Consider the following 19,914-nt stretch of genomic DNA (forward strand, 5'->3'; position numbering starts at 1 on the left):
ACATTCTCCAGTGACTGCACGGGATCTCAGCCTGATTCTGTCGGCTCTTCAAAGACCACCCTTTGAACTTTTTGGTGATATCCATCTGTCTATCTTTACTTGCAAAGTTGCCTTTTTCATGCCACAACTTCTAAAAGGTGAGTTTATGAGTTGGCAGTCTTAACCTGTAAAGAACCATTTCTTGTGTTATTTAAGCACAACGTTGTTTTGCATCAGCCTATCCAGCACTAATTGCGGTGGGGCAAGCCCAGGTATTCCAAATGGTAAGAAAGCTACACTGGGCAATTTGGTGCTCTTTCAGTAATAAGGAGTTGACATAATCTACCCATTTCTGTCTAGTCGGGGGGGGGGGGGGGGGGATAGGGGGGTTAGATTCTAGCCAGAAATGGGCAATTAACTTCCTCGCAAGGTACAGCAGTCTCAGAATCATTATATAAACCCTGGGTTCATAGAGCTCAACATCCAAGGCTCCCAGCAATCAAATCAGTGGGTCTTGCGAATTGTCTGTTGAGCCACCAAGGAGATTGTTTGTAAAACTTCACTCCAATATCTAATCAGTTTTTGGAAGCGACATATCATATGGATAAAATCTCCCCCATGTACATTACATTTAGGGCAATCTATGGAATCCCATCTACCCCACTGAAATAACTTTGCAGGGGTTCTATAAACCCTATGAAGGATGAACAATTGAGTGAGTTTTGTGAGAGGCCAAGAGGGAAATAACAGGTACCGATTCTAAGGCTGCTTCCCAAGTATCACTCGGAATTTCACCCAAGTCCTGCGTCCAATGTCGTCTACAGTTTAGATTTGTGGGGTCTTGAATAGTGGCCAGAAGAGCAGGATAAATGCGAGATATCTCCCGTTTAATAGTGGCTAGAGTAACCTCTGACACCAATGGAGAGTCAGCTAAGGTAAAAACTGATATGACAGATTGTGCCTGCAGCACATGCCTAACCTTGACATATTGATAACATTGTTTATGTACCAATGCAAAGTCAGATTATAGATCCGGAAAGGATTTCAGTATGTTACCAGAGTATAGTTGTGCTACATTATTTATCCCTTTCTCCTTTGAATCCTGAAATCCCGTCAGCTTGGCCAATTCAATATTTGACGGGTTGTTCCACAGAGGGGTACTACATAGATAACCTGACACATTGCCAGAGCTTCTGCAAGAGTTCTGCAGTAGGGGAGTGAGGTGGGAGGGATGGGAGAGCCATTCAAAAGTAGGAGAGAGCAGTTAAGTCAGGTTGTGAGGAGGTTATTGAACCGACAACTGGGTCCACACTGCCCAGTATATCCCTAACTGTGAGTTGTTGGAACGGAGTTGCCCCCTCAGACACTGCCATACTGTATGGTAGATAATCTAATCCTGGCCTGTTGTTTTTTCCAAATCAGAGCTCAGATTTGTGTTTCTATTCGCTGGAACCATTTCCTGGTAATCTAGGCTGGGCAGTTGTGAAAAATATATAGTAGTTGTAGGGCCCATACCATTTTGATTAAATTTACTCTCCCCACCAGCAAGAGAAGAAGTTTGCACCAGCTGGTACATTTCAATGCAGGCTTTTGTAACAATGAGAGAAGGTTCAGTTGCAAGTATTGCTGCGGGCCAGGAGTGACCACCCCCAGATATTTAAAGGAGGTAACTATCTAAATTTGTGTAGTGCATGAGGGCAGAGGATGAACTATGATTTCTAACGTCATAAGGACCGACTTTTTCCAATTTACTCTAAATCCTGAGTATACCCTAAACTCTTCAATGAGAGACATTACAGCCTGCAGTGAGTTTGTTGTATCACTGAGATATAGCAGCATGTCTTTGGCATACAGTGAGATTTTTTTCCACCAGAGATTCACTAATGAACCCTGTAATATCCAGAGAGTGAAGAACCAGTGTGGCCAGGGGTTCCACTGCAAGGGCGAACAAAAGTGAGCGACAGCGGGCACCCCTTTCTTGTCCCCCTCTGCTGCCGAAAGTTCTCCGAAAAAGATCATTATTGACACGCAATCTAGCCATAGAGACTGCATATAATGTGCATACCAAATTAATTAATCGATCACTTAGCCCAAATCTATGCAATACTGACCAGAGGTAGGGCCACTCAGCACTGTCAAAAGCTTTCGCTTCGTCTAGCGAGAGACTGGTCCTACCCCCAGGATTGTCCACTGGCATCTGTAGGTTGACAAAGAGTCAGCGGATATTATTAGCCATGGCTCTAGAGGGAATAAAACCCAACTGATCACTGTGTATAAATTTACCAATAACTTTAACCAATCTAGAAGCCAGAATACAAGAGCTTAACATCAGTATGTAAAAGCGATAAGGGACGATACGAGTCCTGGAGTTGCTTATCTTTTCCGGGCTTAAGTAACATTATTATGATGGCGTCATTCATAGAGGGTAAACAACCTGTGTCAGCCGCCTCATGCAAAACCTTTAATAAAGCGGGAAGAAGTACTTACCCATATTTACTATAGACTATGGAGGACAGGTCATCTGACCCAAGAGATTTATTACTAGGGGCTACAGACAAGACTTCAATCAATTCCTCCATCTTAATAGGTGAATTTAATGCATCACGCTGTGTTTCAGAAAACTGTGGATAAGAGCATCTGTCCAAAAAGCTATCTAAGGCCGGGGGGGGGGGGGGTTTAATGCACAGGGAGGAATACATTGTTGCATAGAACTGGTAGAAAACATGTAGTTTGTCCTCCCAGGAACTGCAGACCCTGCCAACAGGATTGCTTAAAATATTTATGGTAGATGGTTCTTGTTGAGCTATAGCCACCACAGTTAGCAGGTGACCCGTATCACTCCCTCTCTTCAAAATAATTCTGTTTTAGGAAATAACATCTCTTATCAGCAGCATATAGTACCACAGAATTATATAATTTTTGAGCCTCCAACCAGCTTTTGTGGATCACAGATTTCGGATCACCAATCAAGCCAGCTTCTTTCTGTGGGACATCTAGCTTACAGTGTCTTACCACTTTTTCAATTTATGTTTAATTGTTAAAATATCCCAAATGATCAAGCCTCGTAGGTGCGCCTTAAGGGCATCTCACACAACGGCCACCAAGATCGTACCCTCATTCCTCACCAGAAAGTCTGACATCGCCTCTCGGACTAAATCCTGTTTCGGGAACAGTGTCAATCAAAAAGGGTTAACCCTTCAGAGGGGGCAAGGCAATAATGCAGCATAACCCAGACGTCCAAGTTTATTTTATCTCTGAGCTCCCCTTCAACAGTCTGATTCTGTTTGTTGTTATTGAAGATCCCCATAGGCTACACCTTGCTTCTGAATCCATTATTGCTATGTGAATTAGTCAGCTCTTTTTCATTTAAGCTTATCACTGGTTAAAGTACACCCCACCAGATTGGTTAGTGCTTCATGGGTTTTTCAGCATCAGGGCCCTGTTTCTTTGCAAAGCTGCCACCAGGTTTTCTTTCACAAGTTTTAAATTTTACCATGAATGTTCAGGCCACAGTTGAAGCTGGCTAAAGTCATGTGTCTTTAGGCAGTTTGTAGACTCTTTTGTACCCCACTGTTAACCTTTTAGTTTATATACCTTAAAGACCTAAAGCATGGGTTCTCAACCTGTGGCCCTCCAGATGTTGCAGAGCTACAAGTCCCATGAGATATTGCAGGGCTGACAGTTACAAGCATGACTCCCAAAGGCAGAGGCATGATGAAACTTGTAGTTGTGCAACAGCTGGAGGGCCACAGGTTGAGCACACATGACCTAAATTATAACTAAAGGCAAAACATTTTTTTTACTTATGGACTGTAGAGATGGAGTAGAACACCTGTTAAGTTATTATTGCTCCTCTACACCCCTTTGGGAGATTCACCCTCTCAATTTGTCCATTTTCCCATTATCACTGAAGGTTAAAGTAAAAGAAAATCCCAAATTTGGGATTGTCCCCAGAACAGCAATAGAGGGTAAATGTTCCACTGTGGATACTAGCTCTGGTGACCTGGGGGGCCCAGGTGAATCCCTTAATTTGCAGAAATTTCCGCTCACTTCCTGCTTTGGCATTGAGACAGAAAGGGAAGGTAAGCCTCCCCAATGGGACACAGATGGCAAAAACAAAAATGACGGGTTATACCTCTCTCCACAATGAAAAAACAGCATCTATAGATCTGCTTTATTTGTATATACCTTTAAAATGTTTTTCTTGGAGTGCATTATGGCTCACTGCTATTATTGCTTACTAACAAACCTGAGACTTTTGTGAGTCGGAGAATGTTATACTACTGCCCTTACAGCTTTGTTTTGCCAGTGTGCATTCTCCTAAAGGCGGCAACATAATTCAGTGTTCCTGAATACTCGCACAGTGTCCCGTAATATGCTCCCAAAACATTATTGTACAATAAGTCAAAAATTCTCTTTAACTGCTTAAGAATATGCAAATGTATTAATGTCCATGATCTGAAATTAGTTCACTTTAAAGTTTTTTAGTGCCGGACAATACTGTAGTAGCATAAGCATGTTCATTAGATTATATAAAAATATATTGTTTGTACTTTGTTTAGTATCCTCTATGAAACCATCTGATTTGGCATAATAACAAATTATGGTGACAATACATTTTTTGAAACTTTATATGTAATATTTTTATTTTATTATATCCAGGATTCTCTTTTTTCACTTTCCAAACCTAATGGAAGATTTTCCACCAAATGTGTATATACAGTATCTAATGTGCATAAACACAAACTATACATTTATCTCTGACCCTTAAATGTCATTCTAAAACCCCTTTCCTTTAAAAGCATCAGTCCTATTTTCCTTTTAAACCCGCTTTTTTAACAATAGCTATTCCCTGTTTTTTTCTTACTCTATGCTAACCAAGTTACTACCACTAGTTAGAAATAAGTGTTAATAACTTATAAAGAAAATCATTTGTATATTCCTGTATCCTGTAAACAGTAATACTGCATAATTTGTGTTCTAGGATGTGAAAAACACATAGAGTTATTATAGGTGGTCATAGCACCACACATTGTTAACATTTTGTGCTGTTTACAGGACTAGGGTAGTAAAAAATTGTGTAGTCAGGTGCTTGTGGATCTGGGAAAGAGTGAAGGCATGGAAACAATTAGACAGCCCTGACACCTGCATATTCTGAAATGAATATATTATAAGTGTTGTATTTTTACACTGTTGTAAAGGTGCTTTAAAAAAAAAAAAGTAGTATGCCCTATAATACTGCATATGATTTTTAGGTTGTAAATAAAAAAAAATTGACAATGCAGGGACACTATGATCACAATATATTTTGGTCTCTGCTTTCAGAAGGAATTAGATATGTATTTCATAAGGAATCTGTAGTTTTGAATTATTTTCCATATTTTTTGTTAAAAAAAGGCACGTTAGCTTTACTGTTTATTTTAAAGTAGTAGTAAACTCAAAAGCCAAAATTTATTATATTGCAGCTTACCAATTCTTAGATGTGATGGCTGTATTGGTTTTCTTTTTTAGGCTTTCTTTCTTTTCTTTTTACCTGGTGATTCTGGCAGTAGGTCCGTTGTTTTTCAACAGAGAAAGCTGTCCTGCAGGTGTAGCAGTTAGAGTTTGAGACAAGTCATATACCACTGTCAGGGGTGCTTACAATGGTCAGCTTTCATTTGTATATGTAAAACTTTTATCCCAAAAGGAATAAAACTTTTGCTGTAATTGCTTGTGTAACTGCAGTACTAGCTGGAGTTTGGCTTTCAGACTGACAATGCTGCTGTCCAGAGGTGCCCTCGTGCTCCTTCATTCATCCTTCATGGAGACACTCTAATACAGGTAGTGTGTTACTGGCCGAATCACCAGGTGAAAACAGAAGGTAAAAAGCCTGAAAAAAAACGAATGCAGCCACAACATCTGAATGATTGGTAAGCTGCAATATCTTAAATTGTTGGGTTTGGATACCACTTTAACAGAAAATAGAAAAGTGATGTGATAGCTTATTCTAGCAAATGCTACCTGTTCAGAAAGTTTGGTGAAATCACAGAATCCTTTTCAACATCCTGTGATGCTGTCTCTTCAAAACTTACTTGTTCTTCCATGACCTTAACCGTCCATAACACAGTCTTTAACACAAAATTTGCCTTTATTTACTTGCAAGAATGTATTTCATCTTCTCAGACATGGTAGCAATGCTCACTGAAGTCTTTGTTGCAGTCATTATATTTAATCTAAACGTGATACTAAAGTCTTGTTTTTTTATTTATTTATTTTTTAATTAACAAACATGTTGTATTTACCTTCCCTGTGCAAAAGCAGCCCGGTTCCTACTCTTCTCGGGTCCCCCGCGGGTGCTCCTGGCCCCCCCCTCCTGTCGGCACCCAAGCAGGCACAAACCGAGCCGAGGCTCTGCGTGTCCTTTCACACACAGAGCCATGGCTCGGCCCTTTGCCCACCCTCTCCTGATTGGCTCACTGACTTTGATCCTGGCCAATCAAAAAAGAGAGTCCCTGGAGAACCAAGGTTCTCAGGGACATCGCTGGATTGGGCTAAGGTAAGTGTTGAGGGAGGCTGCTACACACAGGTTTTTTGTACCTTCATGCATAGAATGCATGAAGGAAAAAAAACCTTGAGCCTTTACAACCAGTTTAAGGTGCTTGTTTTTATTGACCGTTGAAACTACTTCAGAACACACATTCCTGTAAGAAGATAACTGCAGAAATTAATAATTTTTCTTTAGTGCCGTTGAGAGACACAAGAATTCAGAAATTCTGAAACAGGTGGGGTATACTATGCTGCTGCCTACAGGATGTTCATACACTGGCAAATACAGCCTTCAACACAAAACCGTTAAAAGCCAGCCTCGTATAACCCCACGTCTAACTACCACCTTCTTTTTTTCCTAGTAGGGTGGATGACTTTCCCTCATTTCCTTTGAGGAAAAGGTCAAACTATGTTTTTACCTGCCATTTTTCTTTTATTAATGTTATTTTTTCATCAAAGTACTAGGTACTATATTATATTATTTTTTCCTTTGATGACTTCAATCAAGACTAAAAAAAAATACTGCTTGAGCTAGTCCCTACACAGCAGCCAGCCATATCATTATACAGTCATGGCCAAAAATATTGGCACCCCTGCATTTCTGTCAGAAAATTGTTGCAATTACAAATGTTTAGGCAATCTCATGTTTATTTCTTTTGTTTTTATTGGTATGTCACAAAAAAAGTGAACAAAAAGCCAAATCTGACACATTCCACGCAAAACCCCAAAAATGGACTGGACAAAATTATTGGCATCCCCAAATTAATATTTGGTAGTACACCCCTTAGAAAAAATAACTAAATCAATCGCCTCCTGTAACCATCAATGAGCTTCTTACACCTCCCTACTGGAATTTTTGACCACTCTCCTTTCACCAACTTCTCCAGGTCTCACAGATTGGAAGGGTTCCTTTTCACAACTGCTGTTCTGAGATCTCTCCATAGGTGCTCTATGGACTTGAGATCTGGACTCATTGCTGACCAGTTCAGTACTCTCCAGAGCTTTGTCCTAAACCATTTCTGGGTGCTTTTTGATGTGTTCTTTGGGTGATTGTCTTTGCTGTAAGACCCATGACCTCTGACGAAGACCCAACTTTCTGACACTGGAATTGCACCCCTACATTGCACCCCAGAATTCTTTGGTAGTCTTCAAATTTTATAATGTCATGCACAGGGTCAAGACATGCAGTGCCTGAAGCAGCAAAGCGACCCCAAAGCATCAGTGAACCTCCACCATGTTTGACTGTAGAGACTGTATTGTTTTCTTTAAAGGCCTTTACTAAAAAGCTGTAATTTTGTTTTGTCTGTCCACTGCACATTCTCCGAAAATGATTTTGGCTTCCTCAGGAAAGTTTTAGCACACTTAATTCTGGCTTTTTTATGTTTCTGTGTCAGCCGTGGGGTTCTCCTGGGTCTCCTACTATAGCGTCCCTTTTCAATCAGATGACGACGTATAGTGCGAGCTGACACATTTGTACCCTGTGCATGAAGGTCACCTTGAATTTGTCTGGAAGTTGATCGAGGTTCTTTATCCACCATTTGAACAATCCCTTGTTGCAATCTTTGATCACTTTTTCTCTTTCATCCATGTCCAGGGAGATTAGCTACAGTGCCATTGGCTGTAAACTTCTTGATAATGTGGTGCACAGTGGACACAAGAACATTAAAATCTGTTAATGGATACAGGTGAGATTAATTACAAATTACAGGAGCATCACAAACTTTGACTGCAATTATTTCTTGCAGTTTTGAGAAGGTGTCAATGATTTTGTTCAGTCCATTTTTGGGGTTTTGCCTGGAATGTGTCAGATTTGGCTTTTTGTTTCTCCAGTTTTTTGTCTCATACCAATACAGACAAAAGAAATAAACATAAGAATGCCTAAACATTTGTAATTGAACAATTTTATGGGCAAAGTGGTGCATTATGTGACAGAAATGCAGGGATGCCAATATTTTTGACCATGACTGTATATTCATCTACAGCTTTAGAAGCTTTCCCTGGAACCTGCTGGACTAAAAGCTTTCCAGCTAACTTGTATAAAACAAGGAGATAACAGCGAGCGCTACCTAAAATAAAATAGCCGTTAGAACACCAAAAGGCAACCATAAACCTCCCAATGTAAATATCAATAAAAATAGGTGCAGCGCTTAAAACAAGATAAAATACATTATTAGATGCATATATAGATAAATATAAAGTGCAAAGTGATCATCACCACATGGTGACAGTATTGGTGGTAGATTGCCCAACATATAAGAACGTGAAGATCTCGTTAGATCACAACCAACGTATTTGGATATCTAATCCAGGGGTGACAGATGATGTGTCTGAATAAGTGAAATGCGCACTCACCAGAAGCGCGCTTTAAACACGCATTTGAGATTAATCCTGTCTCATCAGGTATAATTAGGTCATCTGCTCCCAGGTCAGGCCAGGTTCCTATACACCATATCTGTTCAAGGACCCAGCCTTGAACAGGTATCACAGCGTCTGGCCACATCTATATTAGACTCTCTGGGTCCCTTGACAGGTATCACCGCGTTGAGTCATCTCTATAATAGGCTCTCTGAATAACGGCACTCACAGAGAGAGCCCAACAAAGGATTCACAACCAACGTATTTGGATATCTAATCCAGGGTTGACAGATAATGTGTCTGAAAAAGTGAAATGCGCACTCACCAGAAGCACACTTTAAACACGCATTTGAGATTAATGCTGTCTCATCAGGTATAATCAGGTCAACTGCTCCCAGGTCAGGCCAGGTTCCTATACACCATACCTGTTCAAGGACCCAGCCTTGAACAGGTATCACAGCGTCTGGTCACATCTATATTAGACTCTCTGGGTCCCTTGACAGGTATCACCGCGTTGAGTCATCGCTATAATAGGCTCTGTGAATAACAGCACTCACAGAGAGAGCCCAACAAAGGATTCCACATAGCGTGATACTGTGTAAAGGGGTTTCCTTATTTCACTAAATAAGGTGTATAGTAAAAAGGAAGGACACTGACCATATGTAATTCAGGATGGCCACCAGCGGTAGCGTGAGGTCTTGATGCTGTAGCCCCTCTGACACGTTTCGTGCGAAGCACTTAATCATAGGGTGCAGGCTTACAGCAGGAGACATCAGTGCAGGTCTATTTATTTTGAATAATGGCGCTCGTGCTTTTCACGCCCGCCGTTTTGCCGACTATCGACGCATGAGCAGTGCGCCGGCACCATTTGCCATGGACCAGGAAAGATAATGACATATCTCTGTGTTCAAGGCGGGTGCGCGCGCACTGCGGTGCCATTTTGTTGGCAGTATTTAGAAGCCAACAACTAAGCTTGTTTACCAGATGATACAGATTGCTTATGATTAATGAGGGCAGAATAGGAGATGTATAGGATAAGTATCCTAATCGAGCCATAAAGGGAAAAGGGGACTATATGAAGAGTGCCATTGTATGTTATTCCATTGTATGTTAATGAGGGGAAACTCAAGAAGGGGCCAGACACATTTTGATCCATCTATGGTCGTTCCTGTTAGCGAGGCATCGACCTAGTGATCAACTCCCCTAGAACGGAACTGTTGGAAAATTGAAATCAGTGCATGCAGCCAGTCAGCTCATCTTGATTTATTTTTTTAGGTATACTGGGCTCCATGCAGATCGCATGTGGTATGTGTGAGTAGGAACACATAGTGGGGTTTTCTTAAATTTAATTCCAAAAGTGTTAATAACAGTTCCACAAATTCTGAATTGTGTAGCAATTCTTTTTCCAGTAGCTGTTGTAACCTATAGTAGTCTTTTATCTTTATACCTCATATTTACTTTAATTTCCTTTAAAGAACAACTGCAGTATACTTTTTTTTAATCCAAAATTGCAGCTTTATAATTCTGTAGAATAATCACATAATTTTGAGCTTTTTGGTCTATCTACTGCTGCTTTTGAGGTTTTTTTCATTATAAAAAAAAAAGAATCCAGAATCTTTGTTTTGAGAATACAGTATCCCCCGTATTTCATGAGATGTTCATTGCATTGTAAGAGCAGTTTAAGTGACTTAGCAACTCTGTTAGAGATCAAATGCCATTACATATTCGCTAATTTATGTGTAACAGGGATAAGGATAACATTCGATAACATTCTGTGCCAAAAAAACCTATGCTTCCTTGCTCTCTGTTCTGGTTGTACAAATATGGACAAAATAAAGTTGTCAGGATGTTTGTAGCTGTAGGACTGCTAATTTGCCTGTTATACTCTTTCCCAGAGCCATACAACCAATATAACTGGTAATATTTTAAATATTGTAGCAGCTCCATTAGTGTCATCTATGTAAAGTGTATAGTTTACACTAGAGTCCTTCTTTAATCAGCCTTTGCAAATGCCAGCCCACAAAAGTGTCATCCTTAAATGTAGTTAATGGGTACTTTGCAGGTATTTTAGAAAAATATTCCATTAACTAAAATTCTTACCGTGAAACAAAAAAATGTTTGTGGATCATTAGCAGACGTTCTTCCTGGATACAGGCCCTTTTTTGGCTCTGTGCCTGGTAATCTAAACCTAACTTCCTCACCAATGTCACTCTTCTTCTTTGCTTTCATTACAGAAAATACACCAATTCGAGGTAAGGCATTTCCATATAGCAACACCTCCTGAAAATATTGAAATCCTTTTTCGCCTTGTCTATTTAGCTTTATATTTATTTGGGCCTTTTTTTTTTTTTCTTGAGTATAGGTTATATTTTCTTTAAGTACATTGTCATGTACTTCTGGTTTAGCAGTTAGCAGTATTATAGACCACTTAATTACAGTGCACAGACATTGTACGTTTTATCCAGAGCTTGGTAAGTATTACTGATCTAATACATTTCTTTAACAAATAAATGGACCTAATTATATAAAACTATTTTTTAAGAGCCACTAAATCTAAAATATTAGGTTATTTTTATAATAATTCTTGCCTAAAAAAAAAGTGTGTTGCATTAACTTAGCAAAATCGGAGACACTTAGCAAACTTAACTGTGTATGTATGTGTATATACAGTGTGTGTGTGTATTTTTATATATATATATATATATATATATATATATGTGTGTGTGTGTATATGTACCTTAGCAGCTGCTAAATTATAATCTGTTCTTCGTCTAAGTTATAATAGACAGTCTTTTCCAACAAAACTGCCTGAACTGTTTGCTGTGATAATCTTTAAGGCACCAAGAATTCCTCACTATATCAAGAAATTCAGTAGTAAATTAATTGAAATGTTTTGTTTGTAAAACTTTGTCCAGGTAAAAAAAAAAAAGTGATAAATGCTTATTATAAAGGACAGTCTTTAATTATTATGACTTCTGTGAAAAACAGATCACAGTTTATTGTACACGATAATGCAAATACACATCTGACTTTATCATTTAAATAGGCAAAGTTTTAGATTTAGTGGCATTTTAAATATTTTCCAGTCCTTCATACCTTATCTAGTTCTCCTTCCCACAACATACTTAGTAAAAAAATCTCAGATCAAAAATTTGTTAAAATAATTTCTCATATTCTAATTACTTTGTCTAGCTCAATTTTTAAATGTATTTAATTCTGTCTAACAGGTGTATGTGTAGTACATATTGTGTTACATTTCTGCAAGATGCTATGGTGCCTAAACTGTAATTACAAAAACTTAGTAAAGTTCAGTGGACTTTTTTTTACCATAATTTAAATCCTTACTGTCTTCCTTTTAAGCAAAGCCACAAAGCATATGCTATGTTGTTAATTTGAACTATAAGTACTATGTATGTATAGATAGATATGTTTAAACTGTTGCATTCTGGTTAGGATTGTCAGATGGTGGTTGCTAAATACTATATTTTATTTAATAGTAGGCATAACACAGGACTCCTTGTGTGATATCATTAGGTCTTAATACGCTAGAAAAATCATTTTAGTGCTTATATTAACTTGTGCTGCTTTTTTGTTTTTTCTTTTTTTGTTTGTTTTTGTTTTCTCTTTAGGTGCCTTACAAATTGAAAACAGTGAAGAGACAGATCAGGGGAAGTACGAATGTGTTGCAACCAACAGTGCTGGTGTTCGCTACTCTTCACCTGCTAATCTTTATGTGAGAGGTAGGGAGCAGCTGAGCTCTGCACACTGGTAATGTGAACATTCTGCAGGCCATACCTGCTTGTCCTCATATCTCCAGTTCTGGCTTTAAATCTGTAATGATATAAGATTTCTGAAAGTGGTCTGTCATATATTAATTGTATACTTTACTAGGAAATATTAGTTATGAACAGGTTAGGTATAGTCCTTAAGCACATTGCAGACATATAAAAGTGTACTTTAAGATACTATGTACTGTGCTAGGTTCTGTCTATTAATAATGGCAATACATGGCGTGTATATACATCAACACATATATATGCTTACTACGTGCTTTAATTGATACTTTGAAATGACAAAAGCTGTTAGTGTCAAGGATTTTTAAAGAATAAAAATATACACGTTGAACACTTCAAATTTTATTCAACAAAATGTGTTTTTTTTTTGGTCAGTGTAAACCCAACAAAAAGAATTCTACCACTTATGTACTTCTGCTGTGCTTCTGGCAGGTTACAAACATAGTAAATGCATAGCACAAAACAAATAATGGCAGACACATAACCAAGTTGTTTTGTGTATTGAGATTTAAGTGTCTGAATAATATCTTTTAAATATTAGGAGAATGCCACACAGCTGCAATAAGTATGTTGGGAATGTATAAATAATATAAATATAGGATATAAATTATCTAATAACCTGCATATGTATCATGAATAGTTATTGGTGGTTATAAATAATACTAGACAATAACATCTTAAATATGCCTAAATACTTGATCTTATTTTACTTTAGGGCATCTGCAATTGAGAAGTATATTTATGCTGCATACACAAATATATTATGACCTAATATTGTTGAGATCATTTTATACTTTCTCTGTTATTGTGATTAAAAACAACATTGGAGTTTATAATGATCATGACAAATTGGGCCTGTTGCTCATTAACAAGTATTACATACTGATCGTATAAAAACAATCATTATATTTATTTATGTGTCCAGTATAACATATGCTAGAAAGATGGAGTAAAAATGCAGGTAAAAATGCAGAAGATAAGTAAATATATTTGTTGCTAGTTTTAATTTACATATATATATATATCTATATATATATAGATGGATTAGTCACTTTGCAGCTGAAAGCCTGGAGAAGGTCTTTTTTTACTCTCTCTGTGTCTCCCCTATTTTTTCTCTTCTCCTCATGTCATTGTGTTCTGCATCAAACCCCTTAACATCCCTCAGAGCTACGAGAAGGTTGGTGTGTTTTTTTTTGTTTTGTTTTGTTTTGTTTTATTTTGTTTCTTTTTTACGTTCTTTACCCACATTTTTACATACAAAGATAAAAAAATAAATAACTAATTCTTTCAATGAAGGACAGTGCAACTGTCCATGGGCTTTGGGGATTGAGATGATATTGCATTGTGAGACACCTCTATGCATCCTTTGGTAATGTTGCTGGGTTTTTGCACTTTTCGTCGTCATAGTTATTGGGTGCTCGGGCAGTAAGTCTGATGCATGATAGGAGAATGTAACTTTATTTGCATGAAGTATTTTTTTTTTATTACTTTAATGTAACCTTTATTTGTTTTTGTTATTACTTTGTTGTTCTGTAGTTCAAATCTTAAAGTTTTGTGGTGTTGTAGTAGTTGCATGTTAAAAAAACAAAAAAAAAAACAAAAAAACTAAAACTTTGTTCCTGCCCTGTGCTTACTAAAAAAACTAAACTATATGTCATGTTACATAGCAAATACCACATTTCAGCAGTATTAAAATTAGGGAACATAATTTGTTCAAGAAACATGATGGTTTATTTAAAATAGTAATGAAAGCTATTACACCAACTTACTACCATATTATTACTTAAGAAAGCACTCAGGTGTTTCTGTGCTGGGAGATCTGCCCAGACTAATACTTTTGGTGATGCATAGTCTGTGATGCTTTTGTAGTTCTGTCTGTGCACCATTAAAATATTGGAGTAAGTAGACAAATATTTGCTAATTTCACTCATGGTGTTCATGCAAATCTATATAAGACTATTTGTGTGCTTTTGGACACATGTAAACATATGTAATGCTTTGTGTTTTAGCATACCCTCCCCTAAACAACAACAAAGTCTAAAAACAGTTTCTTTCAAGCAGAATTTTTTTTCTATTCATCACACTCAGGTTTATGTTACTGACAACTTGTCTTGTTAAAGGGTGCACTTGGCAGTAGAGAGAAACTTGCAGTATGTGGCCAAAGGTAAGTGGATGCCACCATTTGGACACCACTCCAAATGACTGAGTTCAGGTGTTTCCATTAAAGAGTACCGGTAATGCTGCAGCATACAGTACAAATACTTTTTAGGCAATTGTGTGTTTCCAGTCTTGTGACAAGATGTTAGGGAATGCCTTTGGGATGGACCAGATCTTCTTATCCAGCATCAGTATCTGATATCACAAATGTTCTTTTGTCGAAATGGGTATAAATTCTCGCAGACACACTCCAAACTCTTGAGTAAAGCCTTCACAGAAGAATGGAGTCTATTACAGCTCTAGAGGTGGTACCCATAAGATGTTCAAAAAGCTCATAAAGGCGAGATGGATAGGTGTCCATAAACTTTTGGCCATGTAGTGTGCAGTTACATTTGTATTGCTGCCTCCCCTGCCCCTGCACATCTGTTAGTCTTATACTCACCTGTCCCAGGTCGGGTGAGATATTTCCAACAAGGCTGCACAGCTGCTTGTAAAAATCCTGTAATTCAAGCCTTCTAATCAATCATATGAAGAGTTTGTACTCCTTGCTCTGACACGAAGATCAGAATGTAAGTGGAATTGCAGTTATGATTGAAAAGGTAAATCTTGACAATATTTATTGCACCAAGGGTTTGGACCATATAAACCTTACCACTTTCTATAGGAATCATTTGTGATTTCTTAGAGCCCAACAGAAAAAAGCAAACCCTTCAATATTTGACTATTTTCTTTCAAGGCTTTTATAAAAGGACATAGTTATATCAAAATAGACAATTCGATAGCATGTCATATTTTTTTTTAATCAGCATGCATTTCTAAGTAGCATGGCATAGTTAGAACTTGCACTGCGCAGGAACAAAGTTCAAAAGCAATAAACATGTATTTGTAAATGTTGTATGTTCTACTTGTGCATTACTGTGTGTTTGCATTAGATAAAATTAGATTAGATTACACCTTGTAAATTTCAAACTTAGGTGTATAATTTTGAGTTTTTTCCCTTTTTTTTTTCTGCTAACATGCACTGTTTTTAGTCTAGTTGACTATATAAGTACTAGTATGTATTGATTACAAACCTTTTTATGCAATGTATGCAACATGAACAGGTGTAATCTAAGCTTCAACTATGATGTAGAGGCTGCACATTTTTGGCACCCCTCCTCACAATCCCTTCCTTTACATTTTGGAATAAGACAGAACAACTCCTGTCTCACCAAAATGATAAAATATTTGTCTTCTCCCACCCTGTCTGGAGCCACCGCTTGCTGACTGTTGGAGTGCAATTTAATTACTAAATTCTGTTAGTGCTTCAGATGGTCATTTCATTATATTATGTTTTATAGTGATTATACTTTTACCATTTTTGTTCTCTAAATCGGAGCTTGAACGTTAGAGGTTTGACCGAAGGATATAATTTTAATTGTAATGAGTACTCACAGAGCATACTCTTAATTATGAAGAATGCAGTTCACAAAATCCATATCAGAACAAAGTACAATACAAAATCCATATTGGAACAAAGTACAATACAAAATCAAAAGAGGGAAAAAGTTCTGTCACAGCTGAATTTGTAACCTGCTTACAGATCGATACATAGTAGCATTGTTAAGCCAAAACGTTTCTAACGTGTACTGTCAGTTAATATTTAAATGGGAATGAAATAAAACCAGTTGACAAGGTTTATTATTGTTTTCTGCTTCAAATACTGTCTGTAAAATATACTTTAAATAACTACTGCAAAAACGGAGTTTGGTGCAAGAAGCATAAATTACAATAACACCTAGTCAAAGCTTATCCTATATATGAACACTAAACGGATATGACATTTAGACAGAAATAGTTAGTCAACAGCTTTCTTGAACCAAGATACTCCACCACGTCAGAAACCACGTGCCCAGTGCTTTAGCAGTGACTGGGTTTTTTTTACTAAAGCTGGAGAGTCCAGAATCAGGCTGCATGGAAACCAATCCACTTCTAACCTCAACTTGTTCAATGAAGCTTTGGCAATAAAACCTGGAAGCTGATTGGTTTCTGTGCAGAAGTGAGTCTGATTTTGTACTCTCTCACTGCTTTATTAAATACCCCTATGTGCCATTCGAGAGAGTACAGGTTGAAGATTTTCAAAAAGTTACATTTCAAGCTTACACGCTAACTTTTATATTTAGTGTGAACTTTGGTTTTTGATTCTATCCGAATTTTGAGTCTTTAAGATTTTTGCTTACTTTCCAAAAAGATATTGTTTTAGTGTGGATGAGGCGAAGGCTGCAGATCCATCTATACCTAATTTGTAGCCCCTTTTTTTGTAGCCAAAACTCCTAGAAATCTACCCTGCTTCCTGCTCTCACCGTCTTAAATACCAAGACAGCAGAACCCAAAGATGGCAGCATAAGCAGTCAATTTAAAAAAAATTCATGAGTGTTCATGTAAAACAAAACCAATCCAACTTTTCCTTGTGGTAATAGTTTTTATTTATGGAAAGCAGTAACATTTTTATTTAAAAAATAAAATCAAAGAAAGTTGGTTTTTTTTTTTATTTTTATTAACATACTAAACAGGAAAAAGCAGATTTAAGTTGGTTTACTGAAGATTACTTTTAGAGCTATTTGTAGTACCATTGGCAAGTTGTTTCCCACAGAAATGTGTGTTTTCTGAAAGATGCAAACAGTATTTAGCAGCTTTATCCTTCACATAAAACCAAATCAATAGAATTAGATGACTGGTGTATTTGCAATTAGAAAAGGAGAATGTGTGTACTTCATGTATGTTTTATGAATTTAGTTTGGCATTAAAGGTCAAATCTAACCTCTGTTGGGTCAGAGTCACTTGATGGCTTGTTATATGTTGCTACATGATGAGACAGTGATGAGATCTTCCTGTCTAACAATAGCTAGCTCTGTTCCCATTCACCATAGAGTAATGAATATTCTGATAGTCCTTGGAATGTTTTCAAGTGGCCTTTTGTGTTCTACATAGTATACAATAAATTAAAGATTAAATAAATGGAGTGAAACCTACTTTATCAGGGCTAATGAAAATGTGCATTAGCACTGGGTGTTAAGCATAAGAACCTCCCTCCACTCCCTTTTTATTTTTTGTTTGTTTGATATTCGGGAGGGGGGGGGGCATTTATTGCTGTGCAGTTAATTTAGTAGATGACTTGACTGGTTGGCCATGATTATAAATCATGTTGCCTTTAGAATATTAGTATCATGTCATGTTTTCAGATAAACAGTAAGCTATTTAGTAGTTGACCCTAATTTACAAGCTGACCTAGATGCACTGGTTAATTGAGCAAATGAGGATCCGTGTGAATAAATTTCAAGTTATGCATGTGGAGGCTAGAAACATGCATGCATTGTATGTGAGAGGGGGAGTAAAAATGGCTGGATCAATGAAGGGTTAGAGTGTCTTTGCAGATATTAGGCTAAATAGCAGCAGGTTATGTCAGTCTGGATCTTCGGAGTCTGCTTTCACACTGCCCCATTGCAAAAATGCAGTTTTTGCCATATTTTCTGGACTTCTGACTCCAATCATGCACTTGTGAAACCTGTGAATGCAATGGGAGATGCAGCATGCAGGGCTTCTAAAAATGCACTGCACCAATAGTGCACCGGGGTGAAGAGTTCCATTAGATTTAGAGGGATACATTTTTCATGCCTTTTTTTTCAAAAAGTTTTTACCCCTAAAACACATTAAAAAAAGATCAGTGTAAAAGGGCCCTAAAACTAGGAAAATAGTTGTTTAAAAGCGGCATAATCTCATGTAAGACTTATTTAAGATATAAAATTGCCTCTAGAAAACTTTAGTAAGACTTGATTATGTAATATGTACGTAAGCTGAAAGTGGAGAACAATTTCAAAATCTATGTTTTTAGGTAAAGTACTTACACTAAATACATTATGTATCTTCTGTCTAGCGTTCAGCTTTAACTACCCAACATAAAACAGAAGCTGAAATAGCAGTTTTGAATGAATTGGCTATTTTTCAGCTTGCACACGATCGTGCCAATTGTGTGTGCTCCTTTCCTAGGCAGTGGGAAACCCTAAAAAGCATCCTATGTGATGTGTTTATTTCCCACAGAGCCCACATTAAGTGAGAGAACTTGAAATAAATAGCATACCTATACAAGAAATAAATACAACCCTGGGGTCACACAAGTCTGCCTTATCTTCAAGCTTCTTTAGTCAAATACTCAAATACTAGTTTTCTGGTTTGTCAGTTTCCTTGTTGCGTAGGGCAACTTTGTAGATATTAATCCTGATTAGGTTAAAAAATTGACAAATTTCAATCTCCATTTTCACGACAGTATGTAGTTTTTAAACGATGATCTCATTTACTAAGGGAAAAAAGCTGTTCAAACCTGCCTGGCTCTGTGTGAAAAAGTAAACCTTTAGCCCTAAACCCTAATAACTGTTTGTGCCATCCTTTATGGGAACAACTGCAATCAAGCATTTGCGATAACTGGCAATGAATCTTTCACATCGCTGTAGCGGAATTTTGGCCCACCCTTATTTGCAGAATTGTTTTAATTCAGCCACATTGGATTGTTGTCGAGCATGAATGGCCTGTTTATGGTCAAACCACAGCATCTCAATCAGATTTAAGTTTGGACATTTACTAGGCCACTCAAAACCTTACTTTTTTTTTCTTTGAGCCATTCAGAGGTGGACTTGCTGCTGTGTTTCAGATCATTATCCTGCTGCATAACCCACTTGAGCTTTAGATCAAAAATTGATGGCCGGATATTCTCCTTCAGGATTTTCTGGTAGAGTGCAGAATTCATGGTTCCATCAATTATGGCAAGTTGTCCAGATCTTGAAGCTGCAAAGCAGCCCCAGACTATCATACTACCACCACCACATTTGACTGTTGGTATGATGTTCTTTTTATGAAGTGCTGTGTTAGTTTTATACCAGATGTAACACCTTCCACAAAGTTCAACTTTTGTCTCATCAATCCACAGGATATTCGCCCAACAGTCTTGGGAATATGTTTTTTGGCAAATATGAAACGAGCCTTTGTGTTCTTTTTGGTCAGCAGCCATTTTTCACCAGTCTCTTTTTTGTTGTTGAATTATGAGCACTGACCTTAACTGAGACCAGTTAAG

General features: G+C 37.5%; 1 protein-coding gene across 1 annotated transcript in view; it reads left to right on the plus strand.

The window, feature by feature from the left end:
- Positions 1 to 19,914, plus strand: part of PTPRS (protein tyrosine phosphatase receptor type S) — a 531,027-nt gene that overhangs the window by 217,355 nt on the left and 293,758 nt on the right. Inside the window, exons 7-8 of the mRNA XM_089681016.1 lie at positions 11,094 to 11,111; positions 12,489 to 12,599. Coding sequence (XP_089537142.1) covers positions 11,094 to 11,111; positions 12,489 to 12,599 — 129 coding nt within the window. The remainder of the gene's footprint in view (positions 1 to 11,093; positions 11,112 to 12,488; positions 12,600 to 19,914) is intronic.

The sequence above is a fragment of the Staurois parvus genome, unplaced genomic scaffold (assembly GCF_062004578.1).
Source record: "Staurois parvus isolate SC_StPar_1 unplaced genomic scaffold, SC_StPar_1.0 ptg000256l, whole genome shotgun sequence".
Classification (NCBI taxonomy): Eukaryota; Metazoa; Chordata; class Amphibia; order Anura; family Ranidae; genus Staurois; species Staurois parvus.